This window comes from Peromyscus eremicus, chromosome X (assembly GCF_949786415.1).
Source record: "Peromyscus eremicus chromosome X, PerEre_H2_v1, whole genome shotgun sequence".
NCBI classification, from domain to species: Eukaryota; Metazoa; Chordata; class Mammalia; order Rodentia; family Cricetidae; genus Peromyscus; species Peromyscus eremicus.
Window position 1 is genome coordinate 41,504,059 of NC_081439.1, and position 25,013 is coordinate 41,529,071.

General features: G+C 38.2%; 1 protein-coding gene across 12 annotated transcripts in view; it reads left to right on the plus strand.

Annotated features, from left to right (window-relative positions):
- The window catches only part of Dmd (dystrophin), a 2,092,376-nt gene that overhangs the window by 1,936,796 nt on the left and 130,567 nt on the right, over positions 1 to 25,013 (plus strand). For 8 of the 12 annotated variants that reach the window (XM_059250112.1, XM_059250109.1, XM_059250111.1 and 5 more), the window contains one exon: positions 13,391 to 13,452. In XM_059250112.1, coding sequence (XP_059106095.1) covers positions 13,391 to 13,452 — 62 coding nt within the window. Of the gene's footprint in view, positions 1 to 7,603; positions 7,751 to 13,390; positions 13,453 to 25,013 lie in introns of those variants that run through there. The other 4 variants (XM_059250121.1, XM_059250122.1, XM_059250119.1 and 1 more) reach the window with 2 other exon arrangements.

A 25,013-nucleotide genomic window follows, 5' to 3' on the forward strand; every position in this document is an offset into this window, starting at 1 on the left:
AGTAGCATCCATGTTTTTACAGAGGACTTAGCAAATAACCCCTAAGTGGTTAAATTACTCACCTAGGACAGGTCTAGTGACTAGCTTCTAAGGGGCAAATTTGACCTTGTCTCTGCTCTGTATCTTGATTCATATGCAATCAAAAGCAGCTATACTTGCTGCCCATTAAGAAAGCTGCTTTTGATAGGACAATGCTTGGACATACTCACCTTAAAGGAAAAAAAAACTCTCATGTCTTCATCTGTAGTATTAGAATATTACATTTCCATATCTGTTTCAATTTAAGATGACTTCCTTGTTCACTTAATTGACTGGCAATTCCTTTGTTTACCTAATCTCAAGAAGCAAGTCGTAAGTATTAATAATGCTTAGGTTGTCATTTAACATTTTTTCTGAAATTCAAGAATTTCATAAAAGGGTAATTTAGGAAGGCATGTATGTAGAACGTTGCATTTTAATTAAGAAGACTTGGAATGAAATGCACCGCTGACAGGAACAGATGACTGCTTCTAAAAGCTGTATTACTTACTATTTGATGCATGTTCAGTATTTTTTGTGGATAATAATAAGTCCTAAGACTTGTTTCAAGAACAGTGACAGGACTAAAACAATTAGAAAAGACAAAGCTGCTCTTTTTCAATCATCTGCTCATAAGTAAAACTGGGTTGTGAATTATTTCCAGAGAAGCAATTGACAAAGTATAAGTAAAACACTCTAAAAATGAAAGCTGTCTCAATTGTTTGAATGTTCAAACCAAACCTCTCTCCTTGCTCAATGATGATTTCCTTTGACAATAAATATTTACCAAGTATGAAGTATAGATTTTGTGTACTTCCTAAGGCTAAAGCATACTGTTTACACTAAAATATAGTATTTCTCATCTCAAATACACTAAAATAAGAACATAACTTAAAAGTAATTCTCTCTTGTAGCAGACTGTTCATTAATCATTCTTTAGATAATATTGACACTGTGAGTTTTCAGTTAGGAAGAAAAAAACCCTGCAATTTCTGGATTGATCAGAAAATCTGAGCACATTTGTGGAGAAAACAGTCAATTCTAGTAAAGCAAAATTGTCTCTAACCCCAACTGTGAAGTCAAGAAGGAAAAAAAATCAACCTTTTCCCATTTCCAATGATAATTCTTCTTCATTGGAATAGAGCTAAGGGTTAATTTATGATTTGAGAAAAGACTATCACTTCCCCATTTTTTTGTAAAGTGTGGTTGTGTGTGGGAGGAAGGTAGAGAGGTCCCAGAATGAATTCACTAATTGGGGTTTTCACCTGCTGTGCGTCTAATCGAATACAAAGCCTTATTTGTAGCTGAAGAGAAAGAGAGATTATGCAGAGTGTCAGAATTTCTGCCTAGTTTTGAAATTCCTGTTATTTGGCACAATCAGCTTGGGAAAGGCAGACAAACAGTTACAGCTCTGAGCTCTTAAGGTGGATAAGGAATGTTGTAGCAGATATACTTGAACCACCTTAATCAGTTCTCCATTTTTAGCAGGTGATGTAGTTCATATAAGCCTGATAGTGCTATAGCTTGCAGGCTAATAGGCACGCTGATTCTTTCCCACTAAGCGACTACCGGCCTCTGAGGTTAATGAAGTGTGCCTTTATTTTAGTGAAGATGCTAAACTTCACATCTTTTTAGATGTTCAGCTTGATATCGGTGGCTCTGTGAAGGTTTGGGAAATCGTATTAAATGAAAACTGCTTGCAATTGAAGGAGAGTTCGACTTTATCTGGAACCTGTCTGGTGAAATCTCTGGTGTAGCTGGCAGCTGTCTCCGAAAACTTTCTGTGTCCTGGCTTATTCTGCCTCCCTGCAAAGGAAAGGCCTGGAAAAAATAAGCTTTTGTGGGAGTATGATGTGCTCTGGGTCTGAAAGCAGAGCTTTCAGAGTTGGTTGCTGATGGTTTAACAATGATCTAGAGGCATTGTTACACGTATTTTAATTAGTATGCCATCACATTTGCCCTAAGTGGCAGTGATTCACCGTTATTGTAAGCATTTGTTAGAAGTCTGATTCATGGTCTCTGGCTAGAGCTTACACTATGCAAAGAGAAACATACAGATATTATATATTTACTGGATATCCAAGTGTTGACACTTTACTATAAAATATGCATTACTTACTTGAAGCAATACGTATCCTCTGAATGGGTTTTTACAATATGGTACAGGTTATATTTAACGTTGACTGCAGTAAATAAAACAATTTACATAGAGACTCTTAGAGCAAGCTGGCTCTTAGGGAATGGTGATGTTCCTCAGTGCCACCTCCCTGGTGAATGTCCTGTAAACCCATTCCTTGTCATTTTCTTATTCTACTCATCAGTTTAACATTGCTAACATTGGAGTAACATTGAAAATTACAAGTAGCCTAGAAAAGTTATATATAAAAAGAAAATCTAAGATGTGCTTGTTGAAGATTAGAGAAGCCTGGCTTCTGTACTTGGCCCTTTACACTTGCCACCAAATGGTTATATCTAAACCTAACATCCCTACAGTACTGACATTTCCAAACTGTAACTCTAATCCAAATGATTATCCCTCTAAGCCTCAAACTGAAAGGACCAACAACTGCTTCCAAGGCACCTTCACTCTTTACACTACACAACTATCTTTACCTCATTGTGTTCAATATTTAACTTATCATCTATCCTGTTGCCATCTATGCTGTTGAGACATTTCTTGTTTGGTGAATGTTATCCATTCAATTTTGGGATCCACCTTGGGATAGTAAGCCTGTAGTGATATGAACAACAATGGCACCCATAGGCTCATATATCTGAATGCTTAGTCACCAGGGAGTGGCACTCTTTGAGGAGTAGAACAATTATGAGGGGTGGCATTGTTGGAAGAAGTGTGTCACTGGGGGTGATCTTGAGGTTTCAAAAGCCCATGCCAAGCCCAGAGTCTTGGCCGGCACATCAGGTTGTAACTCTCACCTACTTCTCCAGCAACATTTCTGCCTGCATTCTGCCATGCTGATAATGGATAATGGCCTAAACCTCTGAAACTGTAAGCAAGCCCCCAATTAAGTGCTTTCTGTTTTAAGAGTTACCATTGTCGTGATGTCTCTTCACAGCAATAAAACCCTAAGATAAGGCTTTATCCTTGGTTGTATGTTAGACTCTCCTGGAGAGCCTTAAAAATCTCAATGCCCAGCACCAATTACATTAGAATGTAAGAATAATGTGTTGGGCTGTATATTGGAATATTGGAACATTTTAACATTCCTTGTGTGATGCTAGTGAGTTTAGGACCACCATCTGTAGCTGGAGTTACCGCCAGTCCTGCCCAGGCCGGTAGCCACTCAGACTCAAGTAAACAAACAGATGCTTATATTATTTAAACTGTTTGGCCTAATGGCTCAGGCTTCTTGCTATCTAGTTCTTATATCTTAAATTAACCCATTTCTATAAATCTATACCTTGCCACATGGCTCATGGCTTACCAGTATCTTTACATGTTGATTCTCATCACAGCGGTGGCAGCATCACCTGGCTCAGCCTTCCACTTCCCAGAATTCTCCTCTCTCTTTGTTCTGCCTATACTTAATTTCTGCCTGGCTACTGGCCAATCAGTGTTTTATTTATCAATCAATCAGAGCAACACATTTACAGCATCCCCAGCAACCATCTTACTTCTTCTCTATGTATACATCTAGTCAGTCAGGGATCCCTTAATGTCTACTTTATGTTATAATTTCTTACTCCTTCTGCCCCAACCATAGTTCCTTCAGTTCCTCCTTATATTGCACTAACCTTGTACCTGGTAGTCTAATTCCAGATTGCCTTCTGATCCAGCCATCACACCATTACTCTAGTGACTTTTCTAAAGATGAATCTGACAAAGCCACATTTGTAGCTGTAGCCCTTCATCTTTCAGAAGGTCGTCCCCACACCTTTCAAGTACAGATCAACTCTAGATTTTCTCAGTAATTATTTATTTATTTATTTATTTATTTGTTTATTTATTTACTTGCAACATCTGTGTTAGCATTCCCTCCTGAAAGCAAGTAGACCACCAAAGCTCTTAGAAAGAATGGAGTTTGTTTGCCTTTGTACCTATTCATATTATCACTTTGGTTTCAATGGGGCTTCTTGTGGGCCTAATAGGAACTTTATATAAATGTTTGTCCAGTGACTGTTTAGTCAGCCTTTGTACCCCAAGGGAAAAAACTGGATTTGCTGTCTATCTGACTCTCAGTGTCTAATCTATTTTTCTAGAAGGTGGCTTGGGTTGAAAAGGTCTCTTTTTGGTCAGCATTCAAAGAGAAACATGGTACAGTCAATGTGGGTACTTGAAAACAGTATAATGAAAAAGTTATTTCAAAGATTTGGGCAAGGTAGGCATAAAACAAAGAATGGTAAGATTTTGAAAGGGCATAAAGGGAAGGAATGACTTGGGGCACCTGCAGAATGCTGGGCCTGAAGGGAAAGATTGTCCAATAAGACCTGTGGCTACAAGTCCAAGAACCCAGATACTTCCAGGCCAGGGGTCAGCAGGAGGGAGCTTGAGAAAGAATACCTAGCTATGACTTGCTTTCTTCCCTTTCATCTTCTTCCACAGGCCTTTCATCACTGCCTCCCACTGGTTGAAAGTGAGCAGAAATCAAAGAGCAAGAGAGCCTGATTCCACAGAGGTTTAGCCTCCTAGGGGCACAGAGCAGAGTAGAGAACACAGGATAGGCATGGAAAGGAGATGGGAGAACAATATCTAGCCCAATCTCTTAGGCTAGAGAACTAATTTTTCGAAGGTGCGAGCAAAGTTGAAGTGCTTCCAAGACGGATGCTTTAGCTGTAGGAACGTTTACTGCCTCATCTTCTTGACCCCTTCGTGTCTCATTCCATTTTGACTGCTATTTCTACCAAATGCACTCTCCTTTGCTTCATCACTTTTGCTGGTGAGCACACTAAAGAAAATGGAGACGTTTTTCATAAGAGAGGATCTGTCTGTGGCAGGGCAGCAGAGTACCCAATACCATAACTATTAAAAACAGCCCTGCTAATTCCAGCATTTACGCCACGCCACCGCCACCATGTTCTAGTTATGATAATGAGGCCAAGAGCTCATTCGTGGTAGGATCTGTAGTCAGGTTTTCAACTTGATTTTCTTCTCATGGCAGAACTCAGGGTCCTTGTCTGGTGTGTGGTTCAAATCAAAGCAAAACAAAACAGAACAATAATGATGATGATAATAATAAGGGAAAATTGTGACATAGCTTAGTGAATACTATAGGTTCAATCCTCCACATCCCCTCAAATTAAGAATAATATGAAACAACGACTATAAAAAGCAACACACACATATATAATATCACTATATAATTTACACATAAAACGAAGATAAGGCAACCTTGTGCTTTAAAAAATGCCTTTACTTACTAATCAAAACTCATAATATGGCTGAAATGAACAACAAAGCAGTTAGTACGATGCCCATGTCATTCCTTAATAATATTTTCAGTATTTTCTAAAATGATATCAAGATTTTGGTACAAGTGTTTAAGTGCCTATAACTCCAGTCTAAAAAAGAACTTAACGCTATATTTTTGAGAATTGCCATCTGTCAAATTAAAAAAAAAATCTGAATAGTGATTCTATGTTTTCCATTCTTTTTCTTTTCCCTGACAGTTCATTCTTAGTAGTTCTCTAATTGTATAGTGGGAAAATAGACTTTTGCATTTATAGTTTCGAGAAACAGCAGAACTCCTGAATCTCGAGCAGTTCGCTTAAATGTAAAACCATCAACCAACCAACAGAAAACAAAGAAAAGGGAATGCCAGCAAGCCTCATCACACAGGAGTTGCAAATCTTTAGTCAATTGATTTCTAATATTTACAAGTGTCCATGCTGTGGGGTTTGTATCTTCTCCTTACAGTAAACAATATTTAAGTGATATACAACATCGACATAACGATTACTCTCACTGATTCACTGCAAAAGCCACTAATCCCTCCACTCCAGAGAAAGATAGAGGCAGACGAGGAATCTACTTTTAGGCCTAGGGAAACCCTCACCCCAAAATAAGTCTGACTATGACATCCTTAGGCACAATAGCAGCGTCCCTTCAGCTCACTAGCTCAAAATTGCTAAAGCACAGCAAAGGCAGACCCAGTCTTTGAAGGGAAGTGCCAGAAGTAACCTATTTGTTTCAAAATAGCAACACTGGTCTTACCTACAGCACACAGCTTTAGTGATAACGTCTACATTTTTGTCTGTTTTGTCAAAGCTAATGAAGAAACCTTCAATTCTCTGTTTACTGTCTGCCTCTTTGCTGTACTGTGACATACCAATAAGTGGAAATTGATGTTCCCAGTCCTTCCAGCTCACGCAATCTAAGTAAAAAATGTGGAGGGGAGAAAAAAATGATATTTAAAATAATAAAAAGGGATACACTTAACATGTAGACTTAAGTAGATGAATTCACCAGAAGAGTGAAAAACAAATAACTGAAAGATAAAAACGCCAAGAAAGGAACAAAGAGAAACAGTGAAAACAGACTTACTCCTTGGAGTCTAAGAAATGAAGATATGGAGATTGTGGAAAATTCTTGTGCTAATGAAGGCTTTCTTCTGTTGGGAAGATTTCCAAGCTCAAAACAGTTGTGTGTAGTTAAACTGTACCTTCCTTTTGCAGCTTCTGATATGAGTCACACTGGGCCATCAAGCCTACATATCTTTTCAAATCCAGTGCTATACTGGAAAAGAGATCCTTCCAGATTTTTCCTAATACTTCAAGACAAAAACCACTGGTGGTACTGTTCTGTGAGTCTGTATCAATGCCTCTCCAACTTTAGTGTGCTCACTTGTTTATTTGGTAGGTCCAGGTTGGGGCCCTGCATTTTTTTCCATTTCTAAGAAGTCTGCAGGTGATGGTGGAGCTGTTAATCCTAGAAGTACATTTTGAGAATCAATGCTCTGTCACCAACATAGATATTTCTTAAGAATCCAGTGTAGCCAGGCATTGTGATGCACACCTTTAATCCTAGCACTGGAGAGAAGGAAGCAGGCGGATCTCTGTGAGTTGGGGGCCACTCTGATCTACACATTGAGTTCTATAACAGTGAGAATTATGTGAGAGACCCCCGTCTCAAAATTAAAAAAAAAATCCAGTAGGATGAGTTTGAATTTCATGTTTTCATGCCCTACTCCTTTAATTTTCAACTGTACAAGGGGTGGAGGAGGGAGGTGAATACTTTCTCATGTGATTATTATTTTTTTTCTTTCATTTTCTAAAAGGAAAACTCCAAGCCCACACACTAATTATCTGCGATGAGGTCATTTGCACCTAGGTCATTTATTTAGGCAACAAGTAGTCTTGCCAGAGGATTTTTAAGGGTATGCTGGCAAGAGACATGTGGCTTCCAGGTTCCTGGGTCTACCTTCAACTCCTTTCGATCTTTGTTTATATCCTTTTATTTTGTTTTTTTCTTTTTCTCTTCTGTTTTGAAAGTGCTCACAGTCCCTGGCTGTCCAGGTTCCCAGGTCCTTAGGTGGGGGCGGAGCCCTGCCCGGCCCCGCCCCGTCTGCACGCAGCTCCCCCCTCCCTGTCCGGCCCGCCCGCCCGCCAGCCCGCCAGCCAGCCCGGCTCCTCCGCAGTGCTTTCGGCTGCGAGCCTGGGCGGCGGCGCTCGACTTTCGGGGAGCCCGGCGGCTCGGGCAAGCTTACTCCTCCACGCTAAGCTCCCGCCCCTGTCTGCCTGCGGAAACCCTTACAACCATGAGGGAACAGCTCAAAGGGTAAGTGGTTCGTGGTCCCGGACCCCCTCGTATCCCTGCAATTCGTGCACTTGTGGCACGAGCAGCTGCCAGGAGAAGGCAAAACTTGGACCAGAGGCAGTGGTGGCTGGTGGTGGCTGGTATAGGCTAGACCCAGGCGTCGGGGCAGCTCTCCTACCAGTCCTGGGAGCCTCTGCAGGTGCGTCCCCCGGGCTTCCACCCAGGCGCCAGTGCTCGCTACTCAGCTCCTTCCTGGCTGCTGGGACAGGCTCGGAGAGAGAGCTAAAGCGGATTTCTCCCTTTGCCCAGAGAGGGACAGCTCGCTCCTCCCGTGGGGATCAGGCCCGGGGAGCTTTTTGCTCCTTTCCGGGGCTGCCGGTGTGGACATGATCCAGGCGGGCTGTTCCCCCAAATCGCCTTTGGACCTGGTAGGAGGAAGGGGTGCACGCGGTTCTACCTTGCATTGCACTGCTAAGTGCCAAAAGGTCAACTTTCTGCCTGATTTCTTCCGAGGATTCCAACTGACATTTCCCTCGCTGTGTTTTTTTTTCTGTGCTTATTCCATGCTTCAGGATTTAGAAAAATAAAATAAGAACAATTAAAGCCTAGAAAGTCAGGAATTGACTGAGAGAAGAAAGAGGCTTGAGGGTTTGGGATTTTCTATGGATTACTATTATAATTATTTGTTTATTTCTTGGGCTTCTTTTGAGGTGTGGAGTCATTTCAGGGTGCCTTTTCTGCTTCTCCAGGTTGTCTTTAAGCAAAGTTTGTCATTCCTAATCTGATCATAATGGAAAGGGCAAGACAATGCTTTATCTCAGTTAAATGTGAAGTTAAGTTTGAAACTTAAATTGAAGGGGTTTAATTGTCTAAGGGAGCATAACATTAATTGTAAAATGATTTAACATCAAGGAAATATCCATCTTCTGGTTCAAGTAACAAACTAAAGTCTTTACGTGAAATCTACATTCTTTTTTTTCTTCACCAATATGTTCTTCCTGGTCCCCGAGCTTACTCCCACCGTCTGTCCTTGTCACCCCATCATTTTTTTTTTTTGCCTAGATATTTTTATTTCCTTGTTCCAAACCTTCTAGGGAGGAAATCCTTGCTCTTAAAGAAGCGAAAGGAGCAAATGAAACAACCCAGTTATGTGAAAGGCTTCTGACCCTTGAGCACTGTGGAACTGTTTTCAGTCGTCATTGTTTGATCATGCACTGGACAGGACCCTGCAGTGAAATTGCCTTGGCCAAAGTTGAGGGTGGGTGGGAGGTAAACCTTGCAAAGCAAATAGAACTGAGAGGACAAGTAACAGCTGGAAGAGCCACCAAGGCCGTCATCTTTGCCCTGAGTTGAGCCAAACAGAATAAAATGTTAAATATCTCTTGAGAACAAGAAATGAGAACTAGAATAGTATTTCTGATGCTTAGATTGACACATAGCCACTGAAGTCCCTTCCCCACAGTAGCAGAAACTTCTAAATATATTTCCCATCCCCACCCTGCCAGTATTCCAGCCGTTCTAGCCAAGTTCAACAATTCAGCATGCAAATGCCAAGGTTCCTCTAGAAAGAGTCTGATCCTCAGATTAAAGGGAAATTCATTCTCTCTCTCTGTCTCTCTCTGTCTCTCTATCTCTCTCTCTCTCTCCCACTCTGTGTGTGTGTGTGTGTGTGTGTGTGTGTGTGTGTGTGTGTGCTCCAGACTATATATGAAGCCAAACCCTAATCTTCTGCAAAACGTAAGAGAAGGCTACTTTGTGTGTGTGTGTGTGTGTGTGTGTGTGTGTGCTCCAGACTATATATGAAGCCAAACCCTAATATTCTGCAAAACATAAGAGAAGGCTACTTTTTTACATTGGTGCATAGTGATTAGTTCATCCCTGGGAAATAGTAGAAAGAATATAAAATATTTTCAGTACCAAATAACAGTGGTTGCAAAAGAAATCTTACTTTAATTAGGCAACTGCCATTTTCTCAGTGAATGCCTTAGATATTTGTTACTTTTATGTGTCTAATGTTTGTTTTTAAGAAACTACAAAAGCAATTCCAATAAGTCTGATTATTCTAGCACTGACAGCAGGAACAGCTCCAAGGCGGTTATAATAACCTTGCACACTACTTGAAACTAAAAAAGGTGAAAGAAAATCTAAATTCTTTGGTAGGAAATTAGGTCAACCCTATGCTCAATAGAGTAATGCTTTAATTTCTGATTATTGACAAGTAGGTATTGCGAGGATCTTTTGTCACAGCCAGTGATTTAGTATTTTAATTTACATCACAGTGTCAAAAGGAAAAGAGATTATTTGCAGTTTGTACACATAAAGTGTGTGTGTGGGGGGGGTGGTGTTAGGTTGAAGATTGCTCAGAGAGGTGTATCTGATGCAAGGGTTTGGAACCTGTGGGGCCGAACTCAATCGCATGTTTCAAAGATTTGAGGAAGGTTTTGGGGATTGTTTACATAGTCTGTGTCAGTGGTGATGTACATAAAGACTTGTGGTCTGTATTGAACATCATTGTTCTCAGGAAGGCTGAACAAAGATGTACTCAATAACTTATGAACCGGTTTCAGAATATCCTCTTTTGTTGGAAATTTATATATATAAATAAATGGAGTGTTTTCCTGATGTGTGAAGAGCAGAGCATAGTTTTCTATAGTAGCTGTATATTCCAGGTAAATGTGAGTTACCCATCTTGAAGAAGGTGAGAATTTTTTGTTTTCTTTTATTTTTTGAAGACAGCCACAGAGTAACAAATGCAGATGTAAAAGCCAACCTGATTACCTCTTCCTCCCCTCAAATTAGTGTGTCCTCCAAGACAGAATACAGATGTGAGCTAGGTAAATGTGTGCTTACCATTGCCTTCCTGTCTTTTGAGGGAGGAGGCTTACTGCGTCTCCCTAGGGCTTTGATATCACCCCAGATACAAAATTCTCACATACAGTGAAGTGAATATTTGGTTCTTATGCCCCAATTTGATGTTCATTCAACTGTGTTGCCAAGCACATTAGTGTTAAATGATGAAGAGATTATCTTTCTGATTTTTAGGACCAATCCTACCCTTTATTCTTCTCTTCTTTCACTTCCTTCTCTTCTGGCTGCTTTGCAGTTGAAGGAGAACTGAGACTGCAGGGGGGACATCTAAATCTGCTTTTCTAGTTACTCTGGATTGCTTGAAAAGGAAAGGTTTGTTTGTCGAAGGGGAGGGAGATAGAAGAAGGTTGATTTGGGGAATTATTTGAGGAGTTCTTTGAGCTATTTTATGCTAGTACTCTGGAATCTTAGGTGATTGGGAGAATAGTACCTATCAAACAAATAAGGAAGAAGGATGGGAAGGGGACTGGTAATTTCTTCTGTCTTCTGAATGGAAATTCCAATTTTGTTGAGGGCTGATGGATTAAAATGCAATTTCTAATACCCTTTTCCTATTTTTAACCTGCTCAATAACTGTCATTAAATGACTAGCAATGTAGGTATGTTGATAAATGTGAGCTTGTTTCCTGTTTTATTTTGTTTGTCTTTTGGACATGGGGCATGGGGAACTACATCAAGCTAGCGCGCTCTCTCTCTCTGTGGAATTCTGCTGGAAATTGTATGCACATTTCTCATTCCTTTAAGAATTCCATTTGCTACAAGTTTATTTCATTGTCCTGTTTCTCTTCTGTGAAACAGTTTCAGATGGTTGCTTTTCAGAGTGGTTGTGTGTCCTTGCCTGGTCAGGTTTATCAGCTTAGCCAGACAGTTTCCTGCAGGTCCATTAAAGATGTCATAGTCGACCCAATGTCCTGGAAATGGGACATTGTTATTGCACTGTGTGTCTAGTCAGGGCCGTATGTGTGGATATTTCCATCTTTTCCCCTTTTCTTTTACTAGTACTTACATCTGTATGGGCTTTGGAAGGGGAGGAAGCTGGAATTCAGGACGGAGCCCTTGTCTATGGAATTGGGAGACACAGACACTTTTTGAGCTACAAATCACTCGAGAACAAGCAACACTTTTTCCATGAAGCTGCAAGCTGCAGCCTCCTTGTGCTGTGCATATAAAGTACCAGTCCCGCCTACTCCTTCTCTACATCACAAACCAGCGTGGTCATGGGCTTTCCCAAACCTTCCTGAAGTGTCTGCCGCCTCCCTTGCTCTTCTTACTCCTCACGACTTCCATGTCACTCTGTTATATTCCCTCAACTCATAGCCCTGATTGACACTCTTCACCTGTGAATTTTCTCTGCAGAACGGAAACGGACACATTTGGAAGGGAGTGAGAGCCATTCACAAGTGAACACTCTCTTGCGAATTGACTCCAATAGCCTTCACAGCTCAATTACTGAACTGTAAATCTCACAGGGAGGACGGTCTTTGAGGTTGTGCTTTTTGGGGCAATTTCCATCTGTCTTTATGATATTTATGATTCTATTTATCAAACTACTTGAGGTGTTTCTCCTTTTGACTTCTCTTTAACCAAATACATGGTGAATATAGTTTTTGCCCTCTGGGAAGGATCATTCTTAAGCTCCCACATCTCTACGGTAATGAATGGTTACTTGGGGACCACATGGCAGCAAAATGACTGTATTCAGATGTGTCAGTTCTCAATGTCGGTTAATCTTTTCACCTCTTTACCAGGTGAGTACACTTGCCTCAAATTACACCACCTCTAGGCTGTAAAGCCCCAAGTTCAAAACCTATACTGTGTTCATTTGACATTATTGCTTCCCCAAACTCCTCTTTTTATGTGGAGCCTCTGTCCTTTCTGGTCCCTTTGACATGCCCAAATTTAAGCTCTTTCTTCCCTCTCTGGTCCCCACATTACCAATTAAAAGATTATAAATAGGCTCAGCTTATGAATACTAAAATATTGTTCCAAGCTGTATTTTATTCTATCAAAGCTCACCATGTAATCTCTGAAACCATGAAATATGATGCTATGGTGATTCATGTAGATGAGCCAAAGTAAGGTAAAGTATATGTAGTTATCTCTCCTGGATTTGTTCATGTAATTGAATGGGAAACAAAGGTGTTTTGTTCCTTTTGTGGCAGGAGCTAATAGCAGGCAACCACACTTTAAGAAATGGAGAAGTGTGAATGCTTCATTCAGGGCTAAGTAAATATAGGAAGAAGTGAAGTGGTCTACTACAGGGTACTGAGTTTAAGGACATTCTAAAAGTAATGGGAAGAAGGAAGAATGATAGGCTATATTAGTTGAGTGCTGGATATGTCTTAAGCTGAAATGGAATACAGGTGTCACCAACATGAGGTCTGACCATGGAAAAGAAAGAGTAATGGGATGAGGGCGAAGGAAACAAATGAGAAATTAGGTGATTTGTAATTATGGAACTGACAGAGCTGACAATTGTCATTTTCCTTTTTGTATGTTTCACAGTGGAGAAGTGAGGCAATCCAGACCGATTAAATAGCAAGGTCAATGTTGAATTTGTCAAAAACAGTGGTGCATTCAATGTGTGGGTGTGAAAAAGAAACAAATTCTAGACCTAATCATGTTATTATTGCTCTTTCCATTTGAAAATAAAGAAGCCTTTCTGCATGCAAGGCAGTCTGAAGTTCTCTATGGAAGTCCTTGGAAGTAGCAATGTGAAGTAAGAGCATTTGTCTTTCTTTTGCTATTGCTCACTGTAGATTCTAAAGTCTCTTTTTATATTTTGTGTTTTAGCCACGAGACCCAAACAACTTGTTGGGACCATCCCAAAATGACAGAGCTCTACCAGTCTTTAGGTAAGGACATGGCCATGCTTCCTTCAGGTTAAATGTCAGGTTATTTAAGTATAATTTGTAGTGTGCAAGCTATTTGTTGTGTTAATCTATCAGGAGACTGCTTCGGGGTTAAGCAGCTGCACTCTTCTAGTCCCAGTTGGCAAACAGACATTCTCCTCTTCAAAACTAACTTTATAATATCACTGATTCTTTACAATTCAGTAGGCCTAAAGGTCAATGTTACTTTTATTTGCTGCCTAGGAGAATGGAAAAGCACTTGCAATTTAGGGCAATTTTTTTTTTACCATAAAGAAAACTGTTTCAAGTTACTTCTGTTGATTTCTCCCTTGTGAAACCAAAGTGATAGCTTTTGTTAAAGTATGAATGTTGTGTAAAGTGATTTTCTGCCCCTTTTCCAGTGCTCACAATTCCTATGGTTTATCAAGTCATCATTATGATCATTTCAATGATTTCTCTACGTTGGTTTGTTGGGTGTTTATTTGAAAGCCTGGCAGATTTTAAACTCTTTATTCTATGGATTTTTAAAAGATTTTTTTATTACTATTTATTTTATATGTGTGGGAATTTTCCCTGAATGTATCTCTGTGTACCATGTGTGTGCATGTTACCTGAGCAGTCCAGAAGAGGTTGTCTGATCCTCTGGAACTGGAGTTACAGACATTTGTGAGCCACCTTGTGGGTGCTGGGAATCAAAACAAGGTCCTCCAAAAGAGTAGCCAGTGCTCTTAAATGCTGAGCCATCTCTTCAGTCCTATTTTGGGATGTTTTGACCAGATATACAGCATAAAAATATAGAAATGATACCACTCTCTAGTACTTGATTGTATATTCTTTCTGTTTGGCGTTGTAGGGATTAATCTGAACTGAATGCTCCGATGTGGCTAAATTTTTAGTTATTACTTTGTTTTAGTTAAAAAAAATCATGCATTCTTTACTTTTAAGTCTGCTTTTATTTGAAATTATAAGCTAATAATGCTTAAGATTTAAAGTTAATGTGGTCACTGGGTATGGTGGTTGGTGTATACCTTTAATTCCAGCACTTGAGAGGCAGAAGCTGGCTGGTATCTGAGTTGGAGGCTAGCCTGGTCTACACAGTACTTTCCAGGCCAGCTAAGGCTACACAGTGAGACTCCTGCCTTAGTAAACAAAACAAGGAAACAAAAAACCTACAAGTACAAAATAAAGTTAATGTGATAAAATCCTTGGGAATCTGTGCTTTCATACACCCTTTTACACATAAATTGTGTGTATGAATGCAGAGTTGTGGAGGGGAGGCAGGATCACACCTATGAACTGCGTGCCGTAGTTCTCAATGAATGATGGATTTCAGGTCTAGAGGCATTAAGGAGTACACAAGGTATCATTAGCCACAAAATAAAACAGAACAACCTTTTAAAAAGCATTTTGCTGGGCTTGGTAAAACATACTTTTTAAGCCTAGCACTCTGAGGCAGGCAGATCTCTGTGAATTAAAAGCAAGCCTGGCCTACATAGTGAGATTCAGGCCAGCCAGAACTACTTAGTGGGACCCTATCTCAAAAAAAAAAAAAAAATTAAGAAAAGTGATAAAAATTTCTTCCAGAAAGTCTGGAAAATGAAAGTAAAAAGCATGAAAAGAAAAAAAATGTCAGCTGTAATTCTACTAGCCAGAGATATCTAAAACATTTCAAGTAATATGTCATTTCAGTGTAGCTATGTGTATAAATTAAAAATAAATAAAATTAAGATCAGTTAATATTTAAGCACTACATTTCAGACCCATAGATGATTTCAACTTGTAATGTTGGATTGTTTCTACCACGCGGAGAAACCTTGAATGTCATATGTAGTTCACAGAGCCCACTTAGAACTCTACCTGAGTTACTATGATCTTTAGTTGTAAAATGGTAATTTACTTGAAAAAGCAATTATAGAATTAACACATTAACTTTTTAAAGTTTAAAAATATGAATAAGCTTTAAAAATTCCAAATAATTTATTAATTACTCCTTAGAATTAACTAATCTTTGGTAAGCTAGCTAAAAAAAAGTTAAAAACTAGTTTATTGGACTGGACATGTAGCTTAGTGGTAGACCATATTTCTATTATCTATGAAGACTTTGGTTTGATTCTTACCACATCACACAAATATATACACACTTCTCTATTTTTTATGAGTGATTCAGTATTAAAAACCTACTTTTTAAGTAAAAGTAGCATATTGTGGCCGTATTTCCATTTGATTATATATTCTTTTCTGTCACCCTTATTCTGTAATGAGACATTACAAACATGATTGACTAATATAGATATAATATAAATATATATTTATATATTTATATGACTAATATAGATATAAATATAGATATAATATAATTAAAATCTCATATAGAGTTTGTGTAGATGTTTTCATCTTCTATAAGAATTATATACATATGGCCGGGCGGTGGTGGCGCACGCCTTTAATCCCAGCACTCGGGAGGCAGAGCCAGGTGGATCTCTGTGAGTTCGAGGCCAGCCTGGGCTACCAAGTGAGTTCCAGGAAAGGCGCAAAGCTACACAGAGAAACTCTGTCTCGAAAAGCCAAAAAAAAAAAAAAAGAATTATATACATATGTGATCATATCTTAATGCTTTCTCAGTAGTTTGAATAGTTGATAAATGATATTTCATATTTGGCATAGCTTTTGACCTTGGGCTAATCATTCCACTTTGGAAGGCAATGGCATTTTACAGTTGCAGGAGATTCTACAGTTTATGTATTGTAAGCTTCTTTTTTATTAAATCAACTTTATTGAGGTATTATTTGCATAAATGAAATGCGGTATATAACTCTGTATTCAATTCTAAATCCCTGTGAAATTGTTTCTTTCGAGCCTAATAACAAACATCTTACAAATGAACTAAGTGTTGACATTTGTTTTTCAGCTTTTAGATCTAGTATTTCCAAGATTTTTCTTTTACAATAAACTATTTCTTCATCTGAATGATTGTTCATCAAATAACATCCTTCATTTATTGAGGGCCTATACATCTATATCTCACCCATGTAACATGCTAGCAATTTACCTGCATGGTGGATGGTATTAACATTCAACATTTCTTGAAACATTGACTTCAGGTTCAGAGAGGCATTCAACAGGAGTGCACAAACATTTCGGCATATATTAGCAATTGACCAAGGCGTTATGTTAGTGAATTCCCTAATCTGATTGCTATTATTCTCTCAGTAAAATATGACTGTATTGGTTAGTGCATACATGTTTATATAAATATATATTGGTGCTTCTGAAAATGATATAAATTCCTAGACTGCAGGTACTCCTTTTACCCATGGAATGATCAATTTAGATTGTTATGCCTTCAGCTCTGGTGCTGTCTTACATAATTAATGCCAACATTGCTCTTCTCCTTCTCACAGATTATAATGTTCTGTCTTTGAAATATAAGCAGAACACACTGAAAAGAAATCTTTGGTTTTAACTTTTATTTATTGGCTTATATTTTTCCTTTTTCAAGAGCTAGCCCTTTAGTTCTAAGTTATTGCTTTGAACTGGAGAAAATGGCCCAAAGTCTTCAGATGTACTCAGTTCATGAGAGGACAAGGGTTTGTGTAGTCTGCTGTGTCACATGTTTTAGAGCACATCTAGCCTTGTCTCCTGATCGAGCCTGAACTTCATGTCTGTGGTGACACACTCAAAATGCCAACACTGTCTTTATCCTCTCTGTACCCCCATTCTGAACATCTTACAGTGGTTCACCATACACATGCAGTGTTACTTGTTCCGAAATATGCCCACTTTTAAGGATATTTCCATTTTCAAATTTGTTCAGAGTCCCAAGCAACCTGTTCAACACACATCTAAGTACTCTGTATCACCGTTAAGAGTTCAGTTATTTCCTCTACTTCAGAGCTAAGCAGCATGATATCAGAAGTCAAACCCATTTGTAAGAAATGGAAACTAGCACATGAGCATTAAGTGATGAAAGGTGAAATGGTACTTGAGATATTAATATTAGACGCTTCTAGTCAAAAGTTACTAGGAATTTTCTTTTTTATTCTTTCCTCCTGATTTTCTACAATGAACATATATTATTAGGCAGTAAGTAAAAAATGTTTCAGCATTGATGGCTCCATTTCATTCTTTAGTGTCCCCCTAGCTATAATTCTATAGGCAGTGAAAATCCATAATTGAAAAACAGAAACAGAAGCAGCTATTCATGTATACACACATGTACACACAACATGTTCAGTATATATATATATATATATATATATATATATATATATATATATATAATACAGAGAAATACTATACATACTTAGATGTAGGAAATTTATGTTTAAATAGTCTGATGCTCGCAGAACTAGTCAAGTAAATAAGCTCAAGAGGATTATATCATATTTTTAAGCTCTAAATATATCCAATCACACACACACAAAATCAGGCTTAAATATTTTAACAATAACAGGATGCAACTCAGCAGTACTTACCTAGCATACTTGAGGAGGTATATTCTACCCCAAGTACATACATGCACACATGCTTTAGCACCCACACACATGCACGCACCCCCTAACACACACAAAGAAAACTTAAAAAGCAATCAGTGTTAGAGAACATAAGACTAACATTGTTTGTGAGGTATTGGGGATTTTTACCAAGGGCCTTGTACATACTAGGGAATTACTCTACCATTGAGTTATATCCTTATCCCCTCCCAGGACTAATTTCCTTTAATTTAAAAGAAACATACGAAGATTAATTTTATTTTACTCTTAATATATATAAAATGGCTTTTTCAGCACGGGCTTTCATCAAATGCCAGAAATATGGGTATTTCCCCCGTTTCTAGGCTCTGTATATGAACAAAAATTTCTGAGTCAGAAGGGAAAATATTGTCAGGCTCCCATACATTCAAAATTGTCATAATAAATACATAGAGGGCTGGAGAGTTCGATCAGAAATTAAGAGCACTAATTGCTCTGGCTGAGGAACCAGGTTCAGTTCCCAGCCCCCATAAGGCAGCTTACAACCCTCTGTAACTCCACTTCCAGAAATCTGATACCTCTTCTGGCTTTTAAGGGCAATACACACATGTGGTAGACATAAACACAGGCAAAACATTCTTACACATAAAATTTTAAAAAATCTTTAAAAAAGTATTAATTTAAATGTTCATAGTAACTGTTTAGCAGTCATTAGATATTTGGAATTCCATAAAATTATTATACAACATTAAGAATTTTGTAAAACCACTGTCCTGTATTTTCACTAGGAAGAAATAATTAAGAATAACGATAATTTTTTTTAGTATTTCTCTATGATTACCCACATTAATAATAGACTAGTAGTGGAAAATAGTAGTTGTGCTATTGGAATATAAAAAAAAACAAAGGGTCTCATATCTGCTAAATGAAGTTTTGAGACAGTATATTCATCATGGTTTCTTAGAAATAGTTGTATGCTTTATCCATGAAGTGCATTTCATGTTTCTATCAGCATGTTTACAAATGGAATGGAATGATTGTTATAAAGCTCTGTGTGACTCTCAAACGCATTTACAAATCAGTAGGTGTTCACGGGTAATATACTCTGCAGTTTATTTTAAAATACTAATATACTATTGCAATTAAATGATTAAAAATTGTCCTTTTCTCAAAGTTGGCATTTCACTTAATAAATTCACCACTAAAATCTTAAGAAAATATTTAAAAAGTTTCCCATTCCCTCATACTATATATCACTTAAAAATACTTTAACAATCCAAGTGTGGTGGCACACACCTTTAATCCCAGGACTCTGGAGGCAGAGGCAGGTGGTTCCCTGAGTTAGAGGCCAGCCTGGTCTTCAGAGCAAGTTCCAGGAAAGACAGAACGACACAGAGAAACCCTGCCTCAAAAAACCAACACAGTACATCTTAGTCTACTTTATTTGTGGTGCTTTAATTATAAATACAATAAAATCTTTATGTGGCCACCCATAGTTTCTTCCCAAATTATAATGAGTTTTTTTGCATTAATGATACCATCAATTCTGCAGAATAATAGTAGTAGAGGACATGGATAAAAATAAGATAATAGGCATAGAGAATCACTAAGCTTCAGAAAGTTAAGTGATTATTTCACTTTAGTACGATGTAGGCAGGCTACATGTTCTGATAAAAATTTCCAATTTTCCCCCTATATTGATTTCTTTGTAACCAAAAGTGTTTTTTCCCTCACGTTCTTGAAGTTCTAGCATATCTTATCTGTTGCTCAAGTTTTGGAACCCATGTTCAAGCATGTATTCACTTGAATGATAAAAATGTTGTCAGTTTTTGAAAATTAGCTTATGAATGTTTTAGGAATTTTTATCCTCATCTTTATGCCCATTACTTTCAAGAAGCTTCAAGTGTTAAAATAAGGACTTGGATTTTGGGTGTGATGGGTCTGGTATTTGTGTGATTCTTTAACAGTTCCTAATTAAAAGGATTAGTTAAATTCTAGTTAGGTGAAAAGGCTAAAAATACTATTATTAGTAAGTGATGGCAAGGTGAGGGGTATAGCTTAATGATAGATCACATGCTTCATGTGCACTAAGGTTTCTACCCCTGCAAAAAAAAAAAAAAATGACAATTGCAAAGATAGACTTAGGAACCTGTCAAATCCTCTTGTTCCTCCTTCTTCCATTTGCTCAAGAGGAAGAAATGTTGTAAATGTTTGCTCATTGTCCATTCCTTTTGATAGGCTTTACATTCCATTAAGTATTCTCTCCTGAGGATGCTCTTAGATTAGAAACGGCAGGATTCTGAATGACTGTATTCCTTTTGCACTGGGCATGTGTCCTTATGCTTTACTCAGCATATTTTGTAAAGTAAATGGTCTTCAATCAAGGCTCTAATAGTTAGGTTTCCTCACCTCTATTCTCACGTTTAGTTTTCCTACTACTCCAATGCCTCAACCTAGAAAGGAAGTGCAGATCTCGATTTCATCTTCATGTGACCTTGGACTGTTCTTTTACTTTTCTTTGGTCTAAGTTTCCCATACGTACTGTTGTATCTAAATATTTGTTTTTCCTCTTAACTCCTGGCTAGAATTCGGCTTGCTCTTGTGGTTACTGTTCTACCTCCCGCTCCAATGATTTTTGTCATCACCAGCTTAGAAGATAGGAATAACAGGATAATAATATTTATAATACTTATAATTAGATTTTTGTGGCATTATTTAGTGTATATGGAGTCTTCAGAAATAACCATGTTTCACCCTTATACAGCTGTGAATTAGATGGCCTGGATTTTCTATCACTCTCAATTTCAGATCTCATGTCTTATCACCTCCTTGAGTGTACTCCTGCTTTTGATTTAGAAAATAATGTTATCATGTCAGAGGACAGGGTAACTATTTCCTTTTTTCATTTGGACTTGGGCAAGCTGAGGCTCAAGAAGATGTGACATATTCGTAATGACATATGGATTGAAGATAAGTAATCAAGTCCTGAAGACATATTTTATGGCTTCTAGTTCACTGTTCTCAAAGGAATATCCATTATGCCTAGCATGATTTATAAAACTGCTTTATCAGCATGATTAAGCTATGGAATCCCAAATGACGCTCTTTATTCCATAGCTGACATAGTTAGCACAGGAGATTTACTCAGATTTGCAAAACAGAATATAGACAATATTAAGATAGTTTTCTTTGACCTCTGCAATGCTGCTTATAAAAGAAAAACAGAAAATTTACCAGCCCCTTCAACATTGATTGGGAACAATTGATTTTTTCCATTTGCAAAATAGAAATGTAACTTCCAAATCAAAATGGATGGCATTTTAATGGACAGTTTTATTAGGGCAGTTTTTCTTGTTCATATGACTTGATGTAAAGCTTCTAATTGAGGAATATACATAAACATAGTTCTGATTTGCATTTTCCAAAGCCTGTATCCCAAGGAAAGTCAGAAAGAATTGTTTCTTAGACAGTGACTGCTTTACAACTTAAAAGAGCTGCCAAATTGGAATTTAGTTGATCCAAGTAAGAGGAGCATTAAGGTTACACCTGCAGCCAGGAGGAAAGCACTAGATGTGGACAATTTTGTGTAGCTGGTTTTGCGAAAGATTTTTTTTTTTATTTTGCACATGGAGAAAAGGCATCTAAAAACGTGTCTGCTCTTATTCAGACATTTCCAATATTTCTTTTTTTTAATGCACAAGTCTGATTACCTTTATGTCTCTTGGGAGCTGCAGTTTTGCTGAAAAGAAATTCAGAACAGTCAGAACACTCACATAAAATAGTGAGTTTTAAAGTCCATCCCCTCTACGGTAGTAATAAAATGACCTAAAAATACTCTCAAAGAGTCTTATGACATAGGGAATGAATCATTAGCTTATTTATGAGTTGGTGATAGCCTGTGACAATGTTTCTGAATTTGCCATTCCACAGTCTTGACTTGTATAACTCCAGAGAAGTCCTTGTGCCCCCTAATAAAGTGAAGCTTATGTAACTTGGAAAAATGTTGTGTATGACTATTTGTATGCATATCTGGATAGGTGCATGCACTTATATATATTTATATATTTGTGTATTTGTACTGTGTAGCTAGAGTTTTCCTGCCTGGCCCACAGTCAGGACAAATCTCTGTCACCCGCCAGTCCCACAGCCACTCAGACCCAACCAAGCAAACACAGAGACTTATATTGCTTACAAACTGTATGGCCGTGACAGGCTTCTTGCTAACTGTTCTTACAGCTTAAATTAATCCATTTCCATTAATCTATGCCTTGCCACATGGCTCGTGGCTTACCGGCATCTTCACATGCTGGTTGTCATGGTGGCGGCTGGCAGTGTCTCTCTGACTCAGCCTTCCACTTCCCAGCTTTATTCTCCTCCTTGTCCCGCCCATACTTCCTGCCTAGCCAATGGCCAATCAGTGTTTTATTTATTATCAGCAACACATGTGACATACAGAACATCTCACAGCAGTACTGTGTTAATTTCGATGTAAAGGCAATCAGATGTATGATTTACTTTCTGGTCCTGTGCAGAGCAGTGCTTTCAAACTTACAGTGATCTCTTGCAATTCTATTTGTCCTTTTAAAACCATTTTTAAATTACAATATTTTTCTCTTTTTTCTTATTAAGAAATGTTTTATTTTATATACCAACTACAGATACTCCTCTCATCCCTCCTCCCACTCCCCCCAAGCCTTTCCACCAACCCAATCCCCATCCCCTCCTCTGAAATGGTAAGGCCTCCCTCCCATGGGGAGTCAGCAAAGCCTGGTACATTCAATTGAGGCAGGTCCAAGCCCCTCCCCCTGCATCAAGGCTGTGCAAGGTGTCCCATCGTAGGTAGTGAGCTCCAAAAAGCCAGCTCACACACAAATTTGTGTATCTATATTTGGGTATCTGTAGTGCAAGCCAAGACAATTTTGTGGAAGTCAGTTGTGTCCCTCAGCCTCTGGGTACCAGGAATCAAACTAAGGTCATCAGGCTTGGAGTCAAGTGCCTTTACCTGCTGAGCTGTCTTTCTAGCCTGTGTTTGTTCTTGTCAACATGAAGTACAGCATAGTTCATGTAGGTAATTTTCCTATACTTATAACCAAGCACTCATAGGACATGTGTAACTCACTGTCTGAATTTATCATCACTCAGCCTGGTCTGGTACCCAGTTCTATGAGATGAGCCTGTTGAGTTTGTGTCATGTAATGAAAACTTGATATAAAAGTTGCATAGTAGACTCTTAATTTCTGTATTTAGGAAGAACTGCATTTTGAGTAGCAATGTTCTAGAGCATTTAATTTTTGACAATGTAGACCTAGACTTAAACCATGTGACCTTGGGGCAAGACAGAGTAGTTAACCAAACAAGAATACCTGAAAAAAGTTACTGATGAGTTTCCATGTTTTGCCAATTAAGTCAAGTTCAGACAATGGAACTGGGCATGTCCAGCCCTCCTTAGCAATTATTTTAGATGAGAAAATATATACACCATCCTTTAATAGGATGAGGCCTAAGGATTAATTGTTGGGAACCTCACTGCTTAGTTTAATGCCTCTTCTATCTATTATAATTAAACTTAATGTGGTATATGAGTTTGTTTTTTTTTCTACTGAATAAACTGTTGTATGTATATTCTGTTTAAATTTAGGCATAATGTTTTGTTGCAGCAAAATAGTTCATTTACTTTGAATCTGGAGAAATATGTATTTAGATTCTAGTTCTTCCACAAGGTTTCTGTGGCAAAAGAAGCCACTAATAATTCTGAAACTCAATTTCTGGATTCATACCTTAGGAAAATTTACAGAGATTAAAGATAATATACACATAATACTAAAGTGCTCGAGATAGGAACTGTTCAAGGAGTTATAATTGCTATTAATAACGACAACATTTAGAACAAACAAGAATTCATAGTAGAACCTTTATCTGAAGGCAGATGTCCTCATCAATATCTTAGGTTTGTATCTGTTTTATAACTCTTTGTTCCTATCTTTATATTTACAGTCTTCAAAGTTTAAGTCAGATATAGTGGCTCACATCTGTAACCCTAGACCTTGGTTAGCTGAGGCAAGAGGATCATGAATTAGAAGGCACCTTGATCTGTATAGGAACACTATGTCTCAACACCATCCCCCAAAGTCTGACACAGCATGGTCCCCACTAATTAACTTATGGTGCTAGTTTTAGAGTAAGAGAGTAGACAGAAGAGTGGATACAGAGACAGGAAGGAATAAGATCAAAAGAAGCCTTGTAGTGTTTTGAAGCTAGGTAAGTTTTTGACTTGGAAGATGTCCAGTCAAGGTCTAGTGACAAAATGAAAAACACTCTAGTTATTTTTAACCAAGAGATTTTAATGGAAAAATTGCTTACTCAAGGATGGTAGAGCTAAGAAGCCATAGAGATATCATGAAGCTAGAGGGACAGTAACAAGAGGTGATGTAGTCCGAATTCTGATATCAGGACCATTTATCTGGATCCAGAACTCTTGGAGAAGCTTATGCCAGGGATGTAGAGCCAGGAGAAAGACAGAGCTACTGAAAGATGTTTTGGTGGAAGTACAGCAAGAAAGGGAAGAATAAACAGACTAGCCTCTGTATCCTCTACTCCTTTACCTTGTGCCCACGATTCCTGTTAGATAAAGCTAACTGGAAGCCTACTTCTCTTGAGAAAGACTAGAGCAGGGAAAAGCTAGAGGGTAAATATGAAAACCAGCAAATTACTGAAGTGCAGGAGACCTTCATACATGGTGATAAAACCATTTTGTCAATACATAGAGAATGAAAAAAGAAAAAAAAACGACTTCCTGAGTTTGAGTTGACTTAGATAAGGTACTGTAGAAAGTCTTCCTGGGTTCAAATGAAGCTGATCTAACAAAAGGAAAGAGGAGGGTAACAATTAAAAACAAACAAAATGAAAACCAAAACTGGTCCACAGCAAAGCTCAGACATGAATGATAATCATTCATGTATTTGGTTACAGTGCTTGCCTTATTTATTGGTTTTTATGCCCAAGACTCTCCCTACTAAATAATGAACTTCTTTAAAGCAGAAAGACTTGCTCATCCTTGTCACCCATGCCCTCCCAATGCACAGAAGCCTCTGA